The sequence below is a fragment of the Pezoporus occidentalis genome, unplaced genomic scaffold (assembly GCF_034315485.1).
Source record: "Pezoporus occidentalis ecotype Australia unplaced genomic scaffold, CSIRO_AGI_Poc_V1 ctg91, whole genome shotgun sequence".
NCBI classification, from domain to species: domain Eukaryota; kingdom Metazoa; phylum Chordata; class Aves; order Psittaciformes; family Psittacidae; genus Pezoporus; species Pezoporus occidentalis.
In genome coordinates, this window is record NW_026916273.1 from 1,657,748 (window position 1) to 1,678,698 (window position 20,951).

At 36.4% G+C, this 20,951-nt stretch overlaps 1 protein-coding gene across 3 annotated transcripts in view; it reads left to right on the forward strand.

Moving 5' to 3' along the window:
• The window catches only part of GABRB2 (gamma-aminobutyric acid type A receptor subunit beta2), a 154,318-nt gene extending 137,746 nt beyond the window's left edge, over nucleotides 1–16,572 (forward strand). For 2 of the 3 annotated variants that reach the window (XM_062605322.1, XM_062605323.1), the window contains 2 exons: nucleotides 10,850–10,900; nucleotides 14,439–16,572. In XM_062605322.1, the coding sequence (XP_062461306.1) occupies nucleotides 10,850–10,900; nucleotides 14,439–14,786 (399 nt within the window). In that variant the 3' untranslated portion in view covers nucleotides 14,787–16,572. The remainder of the gene's footprint in view (nucleotides 1–10,849; nucleotides 10,901–14,438) is intronic. The other variant, XM_062605324.1, reaches the window with a different exon arrangement.
• Nucleotides 16,573–20,951: the final 4,379 nt, after the last annotated feature.

A 20,951-nucleotide genomic window follows, 5' to 3' on the forward strand; every position in this document is an offset into this window, starting at 1 on the left:
GGCCAGTTTGGGTCAGGTGTCCTGTCTCTGCTTCCTCACAGCTTCCCCTCCTCCCTGGCAGACCATGAGACTCAGTCCTTGGTCAGTCTAAACGTTTGAGCAGTAACTAAAAACATCGGTGTTATCAACACTGTTCCCAGGCTGAAAGTCAAAAACACAGCACTGCACCAGCTACTAAGAAGGAGAAAAAATGACTGCTACTGCTGAACCCAGGACAGAAACAAAACATCAATGTGCTGTGCACTTAATTTTAAATCTAAAAATGGTTCCCTGGGGATTGAGAATTGAGGCAGAAAATACACTTGCCAAGAAAAACACTTTTGGAAAAAGTATCCATTATGCTTAATGACAATGGAGCACTTATAAAGCACTTGTCATTTTTCACTTTGACCATCTTGGATGAGTTGCACACAGTGGCAAATCTGGGCTGACTGCTAAAATGTACTCAGTGTGAAATGTATTATCTTTCGCATACAGGCAAAATTGGAGAGTTAAATTAAGTTTATTTATTTTGTTTGTTTTGTTGGTTTTTTTTGGCATGGAAAGGTTTTTGAATTTATAATTCAACGTGATTACTCCAATGGGAACAAAACAACTCAGAATTAAAAGAAAAAAATCTGAATCAGAAAGAAACCAAATGATTACAAGTAATTATTTGTGAAGAGGAAACCTAAGTTTCATACAGCTCTACTAGTGGAATTTCTCATTTTTTTTCAGAACTTCTACATTACCACAGTGTGCCTGCAGATAGAAACATTTTGTTCCATTTTGCTGGAACAGCAATAATCCATCACATGTTGATAGCATAAAACAGTTTTATAGGTTATAATTTATAGTCTTTTGAGATAAAGGATTATATTGTCATGGCTCACATCTCACTCATCCATTAATTTATTTTCTTTTTAATTTGAGAGAAACATGTTTTAATGAATGAAGGCAAATGCATAATGATGAGATTAATTTTGATGTTCTGGTACCATAGATCATCATTTACCATTGTAAGCTTCATGAAGACACTAAAATTTTTTTCTGTCTGTTGGTGATTTTTCAGCAATGTAAAAAATGCTGCAAGCTTTAATTTAATTTGTAAAGTTTATTTTTTTAAAGCAGTATTCCTTTAAACAATCAAGGCTGTTAAGTAAGAAACTCTGTAGGTAGTTTATGAAACTAGATCTGCATTTACCTGAAGTCTTTCCTCTCACATCAATGGAAATTTAAGGTCCACAGGTGTCAGGGTGTCACCAGTAGCTGAGGTACATTTTTTGTATACCATTTCATTTAGATTTTCCATATACTTACTCATACAATAGCTCTTTCAGCCATGTAACAGAATAGCCAAAGCCTAGTGGCAAATCACTAATCATGAACTAGAATCTGAAAGCCCTAACTAGCGCACTAATCCAATCCAGTCAGCAGAGTAAAATAATTCCAGTAACTGTTATAACCCAAATCAACTTATGTTTGGAATTTTATAGAGGGCAGTTCTGCTCTGATATCCAGGTAGACTCTGATCTAATAATCAGGTTTGTAATCCCTTAAACAATAGATAGAGAATCAAATAGGAGAGGATGAGAGAACAATGATCAGAGAACCTGTCTTAGTGTGCATAGACTGCTCTGGGGAGGAGGCAAGAGCTGACAGCTATTCTTACTGTTTGGCCAGCAGCAAGAAAACAGATTCATACTTAATGGACCTCAGTCTTTTGTCTATGAAAGGGGGACAAATATTGCATATAATTATTTTAATGTACAAGAAGCAGAAATGGGCCTGAAATGCTGAATTTGGTTCAGATGCAGGTTTCCATAAAACCCTAAGTACTTTAGAAATGGGACCAACCAAATACTTCATCTCTAATTAAGATCTAACACTGAAGGATTAATTTTATGAAGTATAAGTGGTTTTTGTGATATTACTAGATTCCTTTTATATCATATGTGGAATTTTATGAATTTATCAGAATCAAAGGCCATGTGAGAAAAGATTAATGGCATGAGTAATAAACCTCAAAACATGAGGATGAAAACTTCTGTACAGCTCTGTTATTGCATAGACATTGTAAAAAAGGTGGAAAGGTGAATAAACACTTACTGGAATTGCTGCTTATAGTGCAACATCTTTGTTTATACATTATAGGTCAGCAAATCTATAATAGATTTCTTCAGATTCCAGCACCTTATTTTGTAACAGCCTCTTACAACTTCTTGAACAAAAGTTGGTGAGAAGTGCTGGTTAATCCTTGCATCCGCAGGTACTTGCAAAATTGAAGTAGAAGTTAATGCAGTCTCTATTTATGCTGTCGACTTCTCTGGTGTTGAGAGATTTCAGGGCAGGTACAGGCATTGGTAATCTCTCTATTTTTGCTCAGTGTTATTCAGAAGATGCTAAACAGCCTATAAAACAGAACAGAAGCACAACAGAAGCTGTTCTTCCATGACTGCGGTATCTGCTGAATTCAGTGTAATCCCTTGGAGATCTGGTGATGCAGAAGGAGAATGTCCTGTTTCTTCCATTTGAGCAAACACAACCATGCTGACTGCAGAACTTCCCCTGAGTTATTCCAGATGAAACTGTGGCCAGATCTTTCTTTAGATTCCATATATCATATGCCCAGTATGGTCATTTTAGTTTTGTTTTGCGTTTTTTTTTTGTAAATCATGGTATGGTTTGGATTGGAAGGGATTTTTAAGGTCATCTAGACCAATCTCCCTGCAGTAAGCAGGGACATTTTCAACTAGCTCAGGTGACTCAGATCCCCATCAAACCTGACCTTGAATGTTTCCAGGGATGGAACATCTACCACCTCTCTGGGCAACGTGTTCCACCGTTTCACCACTCTTACAGTAAAAAATCTCTTCCTTGTGTCTGGTGTAAGTCATCACAGAAGATCGTAACTTCATATACTCCCTCATTTTCAAAGGTTGTTGGCTCTGTTTGGAATAATGGAAGGAAGGGAAAGGATTTGGCCTGGTTTGCTTCTTGAATTGTGAAACCCAAGTAATAAAATCATGGAGAAATTTAAGGACCCAAAACTCAAGGAAGTTTCAGACTCAGTTACCAGCAGATATGTTATCACAGACTTGTTAAATCAAATTGGACTTGATTAATTTTCTTTGCAGTGACTTCAGGTTAAAATGGCTGTGTGCGTGATCGTTTCACTCTTGAAGCTTCCCAGGCTGCATTCAGCAGTTCATTCCTTTAGTCTAACTCAGCATCTTTTCCCTCTTCTCTCTGTAAACAGATGTATTGTTGTTTACAGATAAATCACGGGCTTTCTTCCTACTCTAGACATCAGTCATGTATTTGATATAGCATTCACATAATTTCCTCACCTCTCTTTCCAAGACTATTATAGTCTTACCTTACACTTTTTCTTCAAATGTCTTTATTGTCTTTATAGTCTGAAGACTTTGAATTTCTTCTGTTCTAAATGGCGTAACACTGCAAGCATATAGATAAGGATAGGTAAACTAGGACTGTTGTATGTGTAGTATATATAACCCATTGTTACGCAGTTTTATTCTGTCAACTTTTCTGTACTAAAAAGGAATGTTGGTGGTTGTCAGCATCCTTTTGATCATTTGTAGGCATGTTTCATGCTATCTTTTCCTGTGCTTAGGACACTAAATTATTGTCTGTTCTTCTTCCAGCTGGTTATCAGATATGTTAAAAAATAGGGCCAAATTCTAACCTCTGGCTTCACCATATCATTCAGCTGTCTTCCTGTGAGTAATTGTACATATATCCTGGACATATCATCTCAATAGTTTTAAGATAACGTATCAAAGGCTTTAGTGAAATGCCTAGATTTCATCTGTTAATTCTGTAATTACAGAAAAATGGTTTGGAAGGATTTGGTCTCGAAGCCTCTAAGAAGCTTCTTTCCTTGTAATTGTAATTTTGGTTTCTGTTTCTCCTTGGGAGGCAAGAGGGCAGGGGGAGAGAAACAAGCTGCTGTGGTATAACCTGTCAAGTTTTCTTCTTTATGAAGCCTGGCTTTGTGTTCAAGGAGATGATTAGCCTAACCGGGATCTCAGTCTAGAGGCTGGTACAACTGCGAATAATTTCTGAGGTAAACCCCCAGCCATTTCAATATACTTAATTTCTGTTATCACAGTTCAAATATGGAACTTCTTGGTGCTCTCTCAGTACTCATTTATTCCCGTAAGTTTCATCCAGAATCCAGTAGCCAAAATATTTAGGTTTGATTTTTACATTTTCTCTTACATTGTTGGATCTACTAATTTTACCTTGGATGTTTCCATCTTGGAACTGTGGCTTAGATGGGCTTGCTGACGCTGGTTGCTGTGATGTGTCTGGTGCATCTTCTAGTCTTTGTGTTGTTCCAGATTTTCAGACAGATTACTTCTCAAGCTCTGAATTCTCTTTATATTTTCCTGTATTACTAAATTCCCAGTCTCCCTGCTGCTTATGCTGCCGTTACATCTTTTAGATTCTTTGGCTGTTTTTTCACACAGTTGCTTGTCTAACTCATTTGATCCAGACTACTACATACATTAATTGCCTTCTTTGGAGACATAAGGAAGGTGGAAATCCTTTTCAATGTAAATGATATCTGTGTATTTGTTATTCTGGATAAATCAGAAAACCTCCATTACAGCTATATGCTGATTTAATGGAAAATATAACTGTCACTCTAAAGACCATGGTAAATGTACTGGGCTTTATGAAAGCCTGATTCTTCCTCTGTAAAGAAGTAATTCTTGCATCTTGCCATTTGTACGTTTGACAAGGGGTGATCATAATTGAAAAACAGCTGTATGCCATCCTCTTCCAAAGCAAGACAGCTGGAAGTGTGTCAGGTAACAGAGATAATAATCCCTGTAAGTATTGACCAGTTCCTATATCAAGGCTCTTGTTAAAAGAAGAGCTCTAGATCCATCCCTTGATGGAGCACCTTGTCAGTCTTTTCTGAGACATCGCTAAGGTTTCCATAGCAGGATACTGGCTAGAAAAAGGATGTGATACTTGTGTTTTTTCAACCCAGATATCAGACCTTATAGAGGCATTACTACGTAATGATTTGCTGCATCTTGCCTTCCAATTCTAATCCTAACTTTCTGACTCTTACATGCGTGTTATTTAGGTGTGTTTAAATTGTTTCTGAATTTTCTTTATAGTTAGGTCAGCCAGGTTTAGATCAGTTAATTATTGCAAATTAATATTTCTTATAAAAAATGTGTTTGTTATATTCTTCAGAAGTAATTTGATTTACCACTTCACAGAAGTAGCATTATGTTTTGCATAATGTAAATGCATCAGTGAATATAGTTTTAGAATGCATACAGTTGTAGTAATAATTTAATCGGAGATATTTCCAACCTAGCTTAATGCACAGAGACATTGTAAGTGCACAGCCTATATACCTGGAGTATATGGTAACATAAGTCACATAAATAAAGCTCTCTAATTTTGCAATCATGCTGTTGTTACTGTGAGCATTAATAAAGCAATTTCCCTCTGGAAAAGAGGGGAAAAATGTCAGCATATTATGCAACACTTCATAAAACTGGTTATACAGATTTATGCAGTCTTTTTCTCTTTAAATAAATGTGAACTGACATTGCTAACCTCTGTGTGTTCAGATAAGGTTTGTTTTTTTTTCCTGAACACAGACTTTTTCTAAATATACTGAGTGTATTTTTAAAACACTGGGCAATTCTTCACTCAGTAGTCTGTGTATTACGTAAGGTGTTCAGACAGCACACCTGAAAGTTACAATGCATTGCTATTAGTGTCAAGTCACAAACAAGTCAAATTGTCAGACTAACAGTGTTTTTGTATGAGAAATTTGGGTGCCAAGCAAAGAATTTGGAACTTCGATATGATGATGAGATTAAATGGCACAGTACCAGATTTGAATAACAATAGAAATGTTCTTGTGAAGAATGAATGTGGGGCTTAGAGAGCTAAGAAGTTTTAAATAAATACAGGCTTGCAATTCATTGCCCTCCTGACCCACTGTTGTTATACCCAAGTTAGCACACAGCTGCTAACAGAGATGAGATGGCAAGGAAAGAGCAAGTAGGAGCTTAACCTGCCCTCAGTTGCACTTAATGTGGTAACTTTCTTCCCCTTCAAGTTTTCCCTGCTGAGTCTTTTCCATACAGATTTTTGCCCAAGGAAAAGTCTGACCAGGTTTAATCACAAAAGTTTAATAGTTGTCCTCAGAGCTTTCATTTTCAGAAAATTCCACTGCATTGTCAGAGTTTTAAGACAAACAAGACCATGCAATTCACTATTTCACACTTGATTGTGCCTACTATTATGCCAGTTGCTGACACAAAAGGGCTGGCTGAGGATGGACAGTTTCTGGCCACTGTATAATCCAGCAAGGAAATGGGGCTACCACAGCATCTTCCTTCTCCAAATACACATTTTCAGATTCACTGGCTCATGCACGTGCTGTTTGAACACGAAGACTGAATACTGTTCCATTGTGTCAACAGTGCCATCCATTACAGTAGCACACTTGGAAATGGCACAGAACCAACTCAGGTATTGCTTTGGTAGCTGCCATTTCCATGGCAGCTTCCAGACTTACTTTCATCACTCTATTAGTGAATAAGTGAAGAGTGGGCTGTGGAAGAGGCTGTGCATTTTTTCGCTATCATAAACACAGATGTTGCTTTTTCATAAAAGGGGTGAAATTAGATGGAGTGTGGTCACCTGAGCCGATGTGAATCCATGGAGATATATATATATAGATATAGATATATAGATATATATGTGACCCTTTGCAGGCCAACCTATGATAGTTTTTGTTCTGTAAACAGACAAGGTCGCTCTCCTCAATTTTCAGACTAAGGTGTAAAGATGCATTAGCATGGCTGCAGGCCTGAAATAATGTACCTCACTCCGAAGCAATGCTCATTAGCTTAGGCTTGGCTGCTGCCTTAATTTCCCCTCTGATTTGCTGCTGGCTTGCCTCTGGCTTTTTCAGTTCACAGCTATATTTGCTCATTTTTATCTGAAGAAATCATGTAATGCACCTCTAGTGAGGAAAAATTATTGCAAAGGTACCTGAAACCAGGCAGTATTTGTTACATAGAACTGCACCTTTTACGCTATGCAGTAGAGGTATTTCTAGTATAAAACATGACTAAGCATGTAAAAAATGTTTAAAACAAGATGTAAAAACTTACAGGAAAAAAAGAGGATTTTTAAAATGGTTATAGGCACAGAATCAGTTACTAAATTGAACAGGATATTAAAACACTAAGGAAACATGAAGGTTTTAAAATGTCAGTCTAAAATCTCAGATCCTCACTGCTCTGTATTGCTGGAGCTAATACTGGCACTGTCCAGATTTCAGTGAAAGGATTCATCAAGGAGAGTTTTCCGTTAGTTTGCACTACAGGACTGATTCTCTTGATTCAGGGTCAGAAGGTGTTCCTTACACAGAAGTTTATTGAAGGACATGTAATAAAAATAGGCATGGATTATAAAAGCTCAGCCTTTCTCCTAAATTTACAGTCATACGTTATCAAGGAACACCTAGCATATGAAAGAATCAGCAATGCACAGAGCGCTTGGCCAGCCTTTTTGGGTTTTGTTGAAACCAGAGGTTTAATAGGAGTGAAATTTGAGGAAGTTCCAGTTTTAGCCCGCAGCATTTTGCAGAAGCAGTCAGAAGGTGATTTATTTCCACGATCTGTAGTGGGATTCCACATGACATCTGAATAAAGGTCAAGTCAACTGCGTGAGGTTTTTCTTTCTGCAGCTGTGCTCCTTTGAATGCCATGTTTAATTAATGTAAGACCGGTGTGTGTACACTCTATTTCTTTAAAGCATATTATCCCTTTTGCTTTTGTAGTGCATCAATAAACCTGCATCCACCTGTGACCCTGAATTAAATACACTTTCGGTTGCAAGAAAAAATTCCATTAATGCAGTTTATATCATTATTTCAAATTGTAGGGAGGTAAGGCAAATCACATACAGTGAAGTAGAAGAAATGTATGTAGCTGCAGTCCAGAAGCCATCTGGCTAGTGAATTTGGTGAACTGATTTCCCAAAGCAGATAAGCTCTAACGAGTTTGCCAAGGTTTAATTGAATGGCCATGAGTCAGCCAATTTCCATGCAAAAAATAATTTGTAACTCTAAATTTTATGTGCTAGATGTAACCTAGCTGTGCTCATGAATCTTGAGATCACTGGGCTCTGTAGGCTAGGGTGGCACTAAGTGATAAAAATATTATTATAATGTAGAAGATGACTGGTTTTCAACCTCTGCTTTATTTATAGTGTCTAAAATGGTCATGTTTGGTTTCTTTTTGCAATTTAGAAGAAATTGACTTCAGGTGATCCAAAATTCATAGCAGAAGTGTTTACATAATCAGAATTATAGTATCCCAAACTGGTAAGAAGGAGGATACAGATTTCAAGTCTCTCCTTTATAGTTTTTTGCCCATCTTTAGAGTATTGGTAACTATTAAATATAATGCTTTACCTTAATTGTTCTTTGCTCTTTAGGCTGTAAGCTTACCTAGACCAAATCAAGTTAATACTTTCAACAACCACCCAAACTGTTGTGTTAGAACATATTTAAAGACTCTTTCCCAGTATTTCAGGAATAGTTTTTTCTCAAAATCTGTCTCCCACCAACAGTGGAAACATTCTAATTCCCAGGACAGACATGATGCATGCTACAGAGAGTGCTTGTCCTACATGAAGGTAAAGATTGAGCAATGTTAATGAGTAGAACAGTCCAAATAACCCAGGAATAACCTATCTAGCAGTATTCAAAACAAAATGTTACTGATGTAGAACTGGGCATCCATTTAGACATGTACAAATTGAATACTTTCTTATATGTGTATAAGTCAACCTAATTTTACTGTCCTTTAACTGCACATTTTATAGTCTGATCCAAATCTTAGGCACATAATGAAATCCAAGCCAATGCATGCTAATATGGATTCATAAACAGTTAGTGCAATGCTGTCAATAAATTCAATTTTATACAGACAATGGAAACATGTTCTTAAGGGCACTGTTTCAAGTATGGATGTTTTGAAGTGTTAGTCACTTGTGCTTTATGAGTTCATACAGCTTCATCTCAGCAGGCTCGGTTATTATGTCAAAAATGTCTACATAGCTTTAGACAGATGCCATTTGAAAACTATTAATTCTTTTTTTTCTCCAGAGTGAACTTAGCATCAGCTTTTACAGCACTATCTACCTACCACACATTACCCTGTGTAGTCAGTGAAATTCCTGGAGATAAGTGGTTTCTAATCAAGTCAAACTTGCTGATAAGGTGGCAGATCCCTATTACATGCACTTTGTACTTTTACCTAAGCTTGCTGTAGCTACTGTGATTGGTCAGGAATGGGATGTTATTGGTTTTCCAAAAAACCTCAGCTGCTAAGAGGCAGGAAATTATGCTATAGATGGTACTGAGGTGTTTATGTCTTAACAAATTAAATTACATGCCTAGGCATGTCATGTTGGTCTTCATTGCGAGAGGAATGTGTTTCCATCTTCAGTTCTTAAGAATTTCTGTTCACAGGACCTATAAATGATGAGACCTAAGCTCAGGTGTTATTATTTGTAATAAACTGTCTACTTCTGTTCTCCCTTATGGATTAGCTCACCATATTTTGCTTTTGGCTACTGGCAGCCCCACTTTACGAAAGGGTGTTTGTTTTGAATTTACAACTGTTTTGTTTTACAAGGTTATTCTAACAGAAATTCCAGCCCTGCTGTCTGTTTTATCCATGGTTTCTGAGCCATTCTGACATAGGATGAGCCATCAGTACCTGCCTGTAGCTGAAGGTTATAGATGAAAATGAATGGTATATGAAGAGAGAAAAGTGTCAATAACGTATCTTTTCATCAATATAAATTTCCCTCCTACTATAAAGCTGTTTGAGTGTAATAGTAAAGCATAATCACCAAGATGCTGATTTACTCCATGTTAATAGTTTCAGAGATCTGGTCATCCTTGGAGGATTTCTAATGTACATGTGTAATGTGCATGTATGTGTGTGTGAGCTATAATTTCCTTGTATTTTACAGTTTCTAATGTATTAGTGTAAGAGGAATTCCTCAAAAAAGCCATCATTTTGGAGTTTCTAGGTAGCAGGAAGAATGTATTATGGTAACATTTCTACGCTTTCTTCTGTGTTCCCTTTGTTTGAGGCCATCAAAAAAGTCATGGCCCCTTTCAAGGCTCCAGAGTCAGCTTTTCTTCCAGTGGACCTGGACCTAGAAGTGAATATCATTCCCACCATATATTTTGCCATCCACCTATAAGATTGATTTTAGAAAAACCACCACCCTCTTGCATGGTTATTGAACTCTGGGTCATTTTTCTTCCACTTCTGCTTCCACTTTTTGTTTCCATGGTACTTGCTGCTGCTTTTTCTTCATCTTCATCCTCTCATCGTTTCTTGTCCCTGGGAATTTCACCATTGATTTTGAACTCTCCTGTTCACCATAAAGAGTCTAGTTCTATGGTTGAACAATCCTTCAGCACCGGGAGATCTTTTTAACCTTCTTCCACCTCCTTTTGAAATCACTTTTACACTTACTTTTTCCCCAGAATAATTTTAACAATTGTTTTCATATCATCATATCTTCCTTGGTCAAGTGACCAGTTGGAAAAAAAACATTTACATCACAATGTTATGTTACCTTGAGGAGCAGAGCAAGGCAGTAATAGCACCTCTGAAGCCAGAATATACATAGGCTAATTGTTGGCTTAGAGGTCCTTATATCTTTTAATTAGTTGTCCTATTATTACCCTAGAGTGCTTTAATTTTAAATGAAAGATAATAGCTGCCTTATCTCTAAGGAAACTGGTCTTGATTTTATTAACTTACAGGACAGAAGAATAATTGGCACATATCATTGTCCAGAAATGTATTCAACAAAGGTATCTTTCATTGTTTTCTAATGTTTTTATCCTCAGAGACTTAAAATTCAGGTCCTGACCACTTATGGTCATTAAAGATCCCATGGCACTTTTTTAATAGTGTGGTCATCTCAACCCCAAGCACGTGGCCAAATATCAATTTCTGTAACTGTTTTGCTTGCCTAACATTCCCCACCACCACTCACCCACCCCATAGTTTCAATTGGCTACAGCATTCTCCATTTCCTTGACTAAAAAATAGTGTACTGTTCTGCACTGTCAGTCACCACATTTCACCTGAGAGGTGATTGTGCTTCACTGGGAAGTGGCTCTTCTTTCTAATGGTTGTAAAGCGCTTTGGGATCCTTTTGAATGGGGCGGTGCTGTGTACAATTAACGTAATTCATTATCATTCTATCTCAGGCTTCATTTAGTTACAAAAGCATGTTTGATTTAGAGTTGGGCGAACCTACTTGGTGGAAATAACGCTCCCAGCTCTCTCTAATCTGAAAAGGAACCTTTTGTCAAAGGTTGACCAGTTAAGTTGATTTCTCTCTGGGTTTTGATGTTGTTGTTTGTTTCTTTCTCCCTTTTCGTATTCATTGGTATTTCTGGATTGGAACTTTGGGAGTCCTCCACACTGGGAATTCAAATACCATGAAAATGCTGTTCTTGTTATGGTTAATCTACTGTTCCAGGTACAAGAGGGTTAAATTAGTGCTTGGGAAGCACCTGAACTTTGTGGTGCTTACCTGGCTATTCTAACACTTGAAGGTTCGCCCATCGCTAATTTTTACTGTATTTTGCATTGTTCTGAAAAATTCTTGGAATATTGAAAAATGCTGTGCTCCAGCTCTGTTATCAGTGTGATATATGCAGAAAACGACACTTTGCCCTAGAAGACAGTTTAGAATATTTCTAAATGTTTTTTTTTGCCCAACATCATTAATCTTAACTAACTACTGCCAAGATTACCAGATACCTGTAGCATTTTCCTGTGTGAAGAAATATACTAGAATGAGAACAGAAATGACGAATCAAAACAAAAAGTTAAATGGAGGAGTAATACCATGTCACTAAAACATGCCTGGATCTAACTCCAGTAGGCTAAAATAACTTTTCTTGTATTTGTGTTACATAGAAAGTATATCAGTATAAAAAGCACTAAAATTTCTAGTATCATTGCAGATCAAAAGGATAAAATACTCCAAGTAGATTCAGCCTAAGAAGATTTAAGATATGAACAAATTTGTTGGCACTAAAATCTTACCCATAATAGTATCATAGAATGCACAACATTGAGGTGAAAATAACCCAGGCTGTGGTCTATGGGGTAAAACCACTGCATTAGTGGATGGTATGTCAAACTTCCCCTCATGTCATTGGAACTGAAGTTTCTATTCTTTTCTTAAGGCTTTGTGAAACTATGGAAAATGTACTTTCTAAATGGCTTTGCACCTCTCTTGTAAAACACTTCCCCTGTTGTTTTTAGATGTTCTTGGGATGAATGAATGCCAAATGCCAGGATACTGAAAGTCTTATAATCTGTCTGAGATTGTATAACAAAACTGAAAGGCAGTTTTGTCTTACCCCCAAAACACATAAGAATTTTCTAAATAACTACACTTACTAGAAGGAAATGTTCAAAAGTTCTCTTTAGAATTTTTATAGATGCATTTGAAAGGTTTGTATTATAATAGCAAAATACTGGTTTTGCCTTAGTTTTGTCTAAGGCAGAGGAGAAACGATTTGGTGGCCTTCCTGGCTAGAACACAGTGTTTCCTCACCATGCTTAATATTGTGCTACAAAGCTGTTAAAGGAATTTTTCTTGAGTTCCAGCTCAACTTTTCCATTTTTCCAATGCTTCTCAGAAAAGACTGATTTCCCTAACACCATAGAAAATTCAAAGATTTCATATGGCTTTGATGGAAAGCATGCAAAAATAGATGATTTGAGCTGCTTCACATTGAGACACTTAATTTAATCTAAACCTAAAATATAATGAAACTAGAGGGGTGCAAACTCACATATATCGAGGAGAAAAAACAAGAAAGGGGGAAATCTGGCATCTGGGCAATGCTAGTTTCTATGCATCACTTGAACAGATGTAATCACTCAAATGACAGCGTTTCAGTAGGTTCAAAGAACTTTTGTAAGTATCTGACTTTCCTGTTCATAATACCGTACAGTGGATGCTACTAAAAACTGTATTCTACCAAGTTCTCTTATAGAGCCATGTAAAATATTAGAAAGGGTTTTTTTCTTAAAATAATGGTAAATACAGTGCTATATTGGGTAGTGCAGCGGGGTACCTGCTGCTGCCTTCTAAATATTACAGAATAGACTGATGCTATATTATTGTTTAGAAATCAACAAAAGTCACAGTTTGTGCATTCAGTAATAATCACTGTATGTATTATGTACATGATAAATTAATAATGTGGCTGAGTTATTCTTAAAGGAGCTCTGGAACAGTTTCATCACTTATTTGTCCTGGAGCATATCTGCACTACCATCACTAAGTCAGTGAACTTATTTAGCTGCTCATTAGCTATTATTTTTTCTAAAGTACTTTAATTTTGCCGTGTAATCATACAATTTAAAATGCATACTTAGGCAAAAGTGGGAGGCGAATTACAGTTTCTTCAATAGCCTTACTTTTGTTTCCTAGAAATGGATTATTTTGAAGTTCTCCTACCATACTTCAGATCTGCTCCAGGTTGCCTAAGAGCAGAAATTAGTTCCTCGTCTTTGAAATCCTCTTATTTGTCTGAAGGGTTTCTTTACAACTTCGTATTAATATTTCTATCTCACTGAACTGCCTTTAAAAATAAATATACCGTAGCTAAAACTACCCATTGAAACAACTGTTCAATGTACATTTGACGTGATTACACTCTGTATGTTATTTTCTTTGCTTGAAATTGCAGATCCCTGCTATTCCAGCATTCAGATTTCCACAGCATGCACTATATTTATGAAATTCATTAGCACTGGGGAATGGAATTTCCTCATAGGTATAGTTTAGCTGCATTTCCCCAAGTAACCGGCAGCCCTGTTTGGGATATAGGGACTGAAAATTCGCATTCTTTTATGCAGTGCTCAGAGCCTCATTTTACAGAGGCAGAGACCTTGCGAATACCTGAAGTTTTTGTCAGAGCAGAAGCTTTTGTTTGAAAGTAGAAAAGCCAAAGCAGAGCAGGCCCTTTTCATTTGATTTCTCTCTGACACCCCGCAAAAGTTCAATATTTGCCCAGCGTTTCCTGTCCAGTGGCAGAATCCCACTTTCAAGCTGAGTATTGTGCTTCTTTTCCAGGTATTGCTCCTACTTACTGGGAAATACTATTTATTCCATTATGCTATACTGGCCTTACTGTTTCTTGGGTTCACAAATAAATATAAACAATAAATAGTCAGAGCTGTGCTTAAAGTCTTTCAGACAGGCTGATGTCCAATAAATTAGCAATGTTAGGTCTAGCTCTCGTCAGCATGGCTTCAGTTTGTAGCTGATTTGGCTTCCTTTCTCTCTTGCTAAGTCTTCTTTTTTATTTTTTACAGATGGATCCACATGAAAATATTTTGTTGAGCACACTTGAAATTAAAAATGAGATGGCTGCCTCCGAGGCGGTGATGGGGCTTGGGGACCCTAGAAGCACTATGCTGGCGTATGACACTTCAAGCATCCAGTACCGGAAAGCTGGCTTACCCAGACACAGCTTTGGTCGCAATGCCCTGGAGCGACATGTGGCACAGAAGAAAAGTAGGCTACGGAGACGTGCTTCTCAACTGAAAATTACCATCCCTGACTTGACTGATGTAAATGCCATAGATCGATGGTCGCGCATATTCTTCCCTGTTGTTTTTTCCTTCTTCAATATTGTCTATTGGCTTTACTATGTGAACTAAGAAACAAAGCCACACAGGAAGCAAGAACTGGATTTCTCTTCAAATCGGTTGTACAGCCAAAAGTGGGACTTAGAAAAATTCTATTCAGGACAAAAAGTTATTTTAAAACACCTTAGTTGCTGGCCCACTCTATGGTGTGTTTTTATAATGTTTTGGTTGTATCTGCTAAATCTTAAATAACGTCAAGTTGAAGTATGGACATATCCCCGTATCAAAATATAAGTGCATTGTGAGTGTGAAGGCAGATTGGATTTTGACAATCACTTCTCTCTCATTGTCCCTCACTCCTTTTTTTTCCTTTTTCTTTTTTTTTTTTATGGCCATTTGAGTTTAGAGGTAAAAATTATAGAGCGGCATTTGAGAAACAAGTTCTAGTTTCAGCAGAAGTACATACCATTCCCTGGGAAACTGCATATCCAAGTCGTGCATCTACACTTAAGAGAGTGTACTAAGTTGTTATAATGCTTATGAAACATACACACTTTACCTTTTAAATGTGTAAACTTGAAAACAAGTAGTGCCTATCATCTTTCCAAGATGATGATGGTCAGAGGTTTCCCAACCATATTCAGGTACTTCCTGATATTTATTGAAAGAACTAAGCCTTTGACTGGTAATATTAGGGTTGGGTATTTGCACAGAAGCTGAAGCAAAAAGCACTAGTTTTGTTAGGATTTTTAAAGAGAGAGCATATGTTCACAGTCACAACAGCTGCAGTTGTGATAAGTAGAGGAATGTAGCAATGTTGTAAAAATGCTTCAAGTTTGAACGGGTAGATATGCTGCTGGTTTGTGTTGGGGAAAGGAGATCATCGGTCCAAAGTGCCAAAACCAGTTCTCTAGGTGGCTGCAACTGTGCCCTACTTTTCTAGGGTGAGGAGAGCTGGAGAGCAGTATAAAATACAGCACCTAGGAGAGGGAAGGCTACATGTATGTAAAAGTCTGTGTGTGTGTATACATGTGCACACACATATCTGTACTGTGCAAATGAATGTTGTTGGTTATAGTACATACCTTAGTCTGAAATACATGGAGTTGTGTGATTTCTTGCAAGTTTGCAATCTTTCCAGTGTTGTGCTTGCTACTGTTGTTATGCTTAACACCTTATGTCCAGTTTGATTAAAGGTATCATACCTCTTTCAACAGTAAAGAGCCAAGCATATATATTTCAGTACAAGAAGTTGTCAGGGTATTTTCTCAGTCTGGATTAGGCAATACCATTTCACTTTTTATTTTATTTTCATTAATGCCCTGTTTTAAATGGGAAAAAAAAAAAAAAGTGGCCATTAGTTTTAAGAGTTTGATTACACTCTTGAATGTTTTCTGCTTTAGGGTGATTTCCACTGAAAAACAAACAAATTTCAGGTTTGCTTTAGAAAACTTTCTGAAATAAAAGAAGTTTTTTTTCACTCCATAGAGCTTTACTCATATAGGCAACATAGAATAGACAGAAAGTGGAATTTTACAGGTAAAGGGGAGTTTGTCATTTACTCTATTGTGCAACTTTTTTCTGTAAGGAAAAAAGAAAATCGTAAGAAAAGTATAAAAAGAGTAAAATTCTGATGACTTTTTCTTAAGTCAGATCCTCAGCACTGTTTGACAAAGTATTTCATGAAGTAAAAGCCACATCTGTTATATCTACGCTACCTCTCATCTGCATATCTCTACAAATCTCTGAAAGAAACTAGAATTCAAGTATCTTCCAAATAGTAAAGGATTTTTTCAGGCAGGTACTTTTTCCCCATTTAAGTATTCTTTTGGCAATATTTTAAGATAGTTCTTAAAATATTTTTCATTAAATATTTTCTATGGGTTTTTTTTTTTTTTGTTCTTGCTTTAAAAAAGTAATTTATTTTTTTTTTTACAAGTTTCTGTGTTGTTTTTTTTTTCCCTGTTTGACAGTGAATGACAGTGATAGGAAGAAATCAGTTCTGGGAACTAATAGGCCAATTTTTTTACTTGATTTTGAGCATATACTATATGTATATACTCTTCAAGTCGGAGAGAATAGTCCTGAGCCTGCAGTGGGATTTGCCAGGCATACACACTGCCTTGTTGCTTTCAGGGAGTTGTGTGTATGTTCACATACTGCCTCCAGGTTCAGACTCTGCAGTATGTAGAGACAGGCTTTCATCGTGCGATTGACTCTTCAAGTCAAAATGTTGCTTTTTATCCACATACTTAATTTCTGACTGCGTTTCATGCATAATGCAATAAGCTTTGCAGATGCATTTGAAATTTCAACTGATAGGTATGAATCTTGTTGGATTTTTTTCCCACTTTTAAGAAAAGGAGTCACATCAAGATTCAGTATTTCCCTTCAAAGTCTGTTCTTTAAAAGCACTATTATCACAAATAAAAACAGTCTTACAGTATTCTTCTGTACAAACTTTTATATCACAAATTGCTGCCAACTCCTTTTTTATTTCACAGAAGTGTGTTGTGAATACAGGGAGCTCACAGCCTGTTTGTGGATGATAGACATCAAATCTAAAACCTTATGGAGAATATGTTAACTCTCTGCATTGGTTTACTGCATCAACTATTACAAAAACCACAGAGGCTGAATCCTAGAACTGCACATTCATTTATCTGAAGTTACAGTACAAGCCATAATACTCTCTGATGTCACTATTCAGAGAGTGAAAGAAAATGTCTGGTTTCTGCCCAGGTGTCACTAGGAAAGATATATTATGTGTGGGGAAGGAGCACTTTTTGCTTTTATGATGTCCTTCTGGCTATTAATGTGATGTATAAAATTAGTGAAAGAGAAGGATTCTATCATTTTGTACTAAGGCTTAACACTGTGATATAAAAAGATGGGGGTGAGAAAGACTGGCGAGGCACTGTCAAGGGAAAAGTATAACTCAAGCCCAAGGTGAGCACTTTCTTCTCTTCCGACATACTTGAGTGAAAGTGAGAAATTATGCCAACATACAGGAGATTTGTTGGGTTTGCTATATGTGCTACCTTCCAGGTGAACTAGAATAAATTTGCTTTTACTTTAGAATTGACCGAAAATGAACATTCTGGGTCTTTTAATCATGTTAATTGTTGTTAGTTTCAATAAGCAAAGTATCAAAGTGAATAATTTAGGTAAACCTTGTAATATAATTATAGTTGCACATTTTGTTGTTCTATTAGACATAACAGCCAGCAATTAAGGTGTTTTTCATCTTTGTGAAATTCATGGGCAAATTATGACTATAACATGGCACAGTTTTAATGAAATCTTTGAGATCAATCTGTAAATATATACTGTACATGACTGCTAGTAACTATGATACACATTTTCAGAACTGAAAATTCATGCAACATTTTTCTGTGTTTGCATAAGGAATGTTATGTTTCTATCCTATCACAGTTTAATGACTGGGAAGAAAGACTCAAGCAATGACATTGTCACCATTTCTTTTCTCATTCCCAGGGGAGGAAACCAGAGTCTTAGATAACAGCATGCTGCAGAGCTCTTCAGAGAGTTTTACATTCAGATAAAAAGGATGTAAAATCTGTAAGGTACAAAAGCACAATGCATGGAGAAAAGGAGTGGTGGTCTTACACCTGGGGGAAAATTTATTTCAGACATATATGCATTAAAATTAAACCCCAGTTAATTTTCACTGTAATTATTAGACTGTGTTCCAATTCTATACTATAACACAGTACTAAACATAAGTGAACAGATGTTTAACATAATCAAACTATATGTGCATATGGACATTTACCTAGATGTCTGTATGGACATATGTGTGTATATATACACGTACTGAGTATATATCTGCGCACACATTCATATGTTGGTGTGTTAAAGGAATAAGCCAATAATAGTTTTGTTTCTACCATCAAGCAGTGTATGAATATATTTTTGAGAAAAAAAAAAGGGTTAATGTATTTAAAAAAAAAAACAACTTACTATACAGGGTAACTGGGTATTTCTATATCAGTCAATCAATGCTTATAATTCGTATGGAGCATTGCACTGTTTGACATGATGATAGTACTGTACCTCCTAGCATCTGAAATTAGACTAGTCCTCACATTGCTTGCCTATTTCTTCTCTCTCTTTTTATAACAACATTGTCCACTAGTAAGTTTTCAAAACCGACAAATCCTTAGGGAACCAAGAAAAAAGGCAAAAATACTAACTATTTCTAGAAAATAATCTGGGGTGGGATGGCCAGGGTACAATACATCAGTAGTGATCATAACATTTTGCTATGTGTACATAGAACATACAATGTGAGCAACCATAACTTAAGCTGAACGTGTGTAAATATTATCAGATTTCTTAAACATTTTTAACTTCTAATTTGTACTTTATGGTAAGGCAAAAAGCTAATTCTACTTATGGTTTAGGTTCATGTGTCCTAAAATTATGTAAATAATTAAATAAGCTGTAAATGAGCAGTCAATAGATACAGTAATTGTTTAGTGACTTTTTTTTACTAAGTACAATAATTGCAGTGCTCTAGCAGAGTAATTTAAACACCCTTTTGCATAAACAGATTTGGATTCCAGATATAAAAAAGTACAGAAAGTACTGTAGTGTAAAATAACCACTGCAGCCACTGCTAGCACAGTTGAATCTCTTGTATGGTTAAAATCTTTCGGCAACAGAAGCTTGTAACTTGGCATTCAGTACTCAGATTAGCATATACAAATACGGCCTGGTTTTCACTTACAATAAGGCACCTTTATGTTGCTCCAGTGAGTGGAGAGGTGAAGGAATCCAATGTAAGTGAGAATTCGGCTGTTGGTGATTTCATTACAGAAAGCCTGCATATTGCGTCTGTCTGTTTCTGAAATCTGTATCTCTTACGGTATCTAATAGTAGACTTATATTTTTCTTTACAAAAAAAAGAAAAAAAAGGATGTTTGACTGTCATTAGATAGCATAGTCCCCCAAAGCCAAAGAATCTTCACTCCAGAAATTGTTTAAAAGGGAAATCTAATAAGTCACTGCTTAACACCAAAGGTAAAGCTAATAAAATGCACTAGGAACTTTGTCAAAATTTTTAAGAAGCAAATGGGATGTTGATCAAAAAGACTTAAATACAAATTAATATAAAATTGAAATAGATCATCTCTACAAGAATATGCAACACTAACATTTCATAAGTATAAAATTATTTTCTTTGTAAGTGCTTTGAGAAAAAAATGAAACTTAACTGATGAAAAATCTCACCTCTACTTTCATACTAAGGGTTGTATTTTTTTAATGTTTTTCAGACATGAGGTCATCTATTCCAATTTGATAGCATTTTGTATGTTTTCACTGTTACTGTCATTTGACAGATACTCACCAGGCTGTATTGTTCATGGTCTGTCCTGTTACTTTCAGTTGAAGACAAAAAGAACATTTGAAACATGATTAATTCCAACAAACTGACTATGATTTGACTTCTATCACGTTTTTATTTGCATGGGTGTTTAAATGGTTCTGTTAGTACTGTCTTTGCACAGTTCTGATTTATCTTTTTTTACTTAGTACTATTTACTTCATAATGTAGTAATCATCAGCCTTACTAATGACCTTGTAGCCTTTCTTATATGCACATAATGCACATTTTCCAATGGCTAGAAAATGCAAAATACTAGTGGATATCATTGCATCAGATCTTCATGTCTTTCTCAAAAGGACTGCTAACCTCTGGGATATATGAGGTAGTAAAATGATGATTGTAAATGAGTAGCACATAAGAGATATTTTCTTGAATTTAAAATTATTGCAGCCAGTTTCAGCATGTAAATATATAATAATGTTGGCTAGTGTGTAATTCTTGAACTAAAAAAATATAAATAAAGAAAACCGAAAAGATGTATATGTAGTTGTGTTATGTTGGGCAGGCTCGTTTCTCAAAACTGCAGAAATTACAGTTCTCATCTTGAGTATCTGTGAATATGGGACAGAAAGGGACACCAGGAAGCTGGGCACTGAGGCATCTCAAGTGTAGGCTTAATATGCGTTGAAGCATCTCAAGTCTCAAGGCTTATTATGAGAAGAGGGAGCTGTAACTCAGTGTTAGTTGGCCTATGCAGCAGACAGGAGGACCCGAGTGTCCGGGGAGTATAGGCAATGTACAGTGAGATGCTCAGTGCTAGTCACTAAAAAAATGCTGAGAGGAGAGCAGCACAGAACATCTCACAAGCTCACTAACACCTTCTC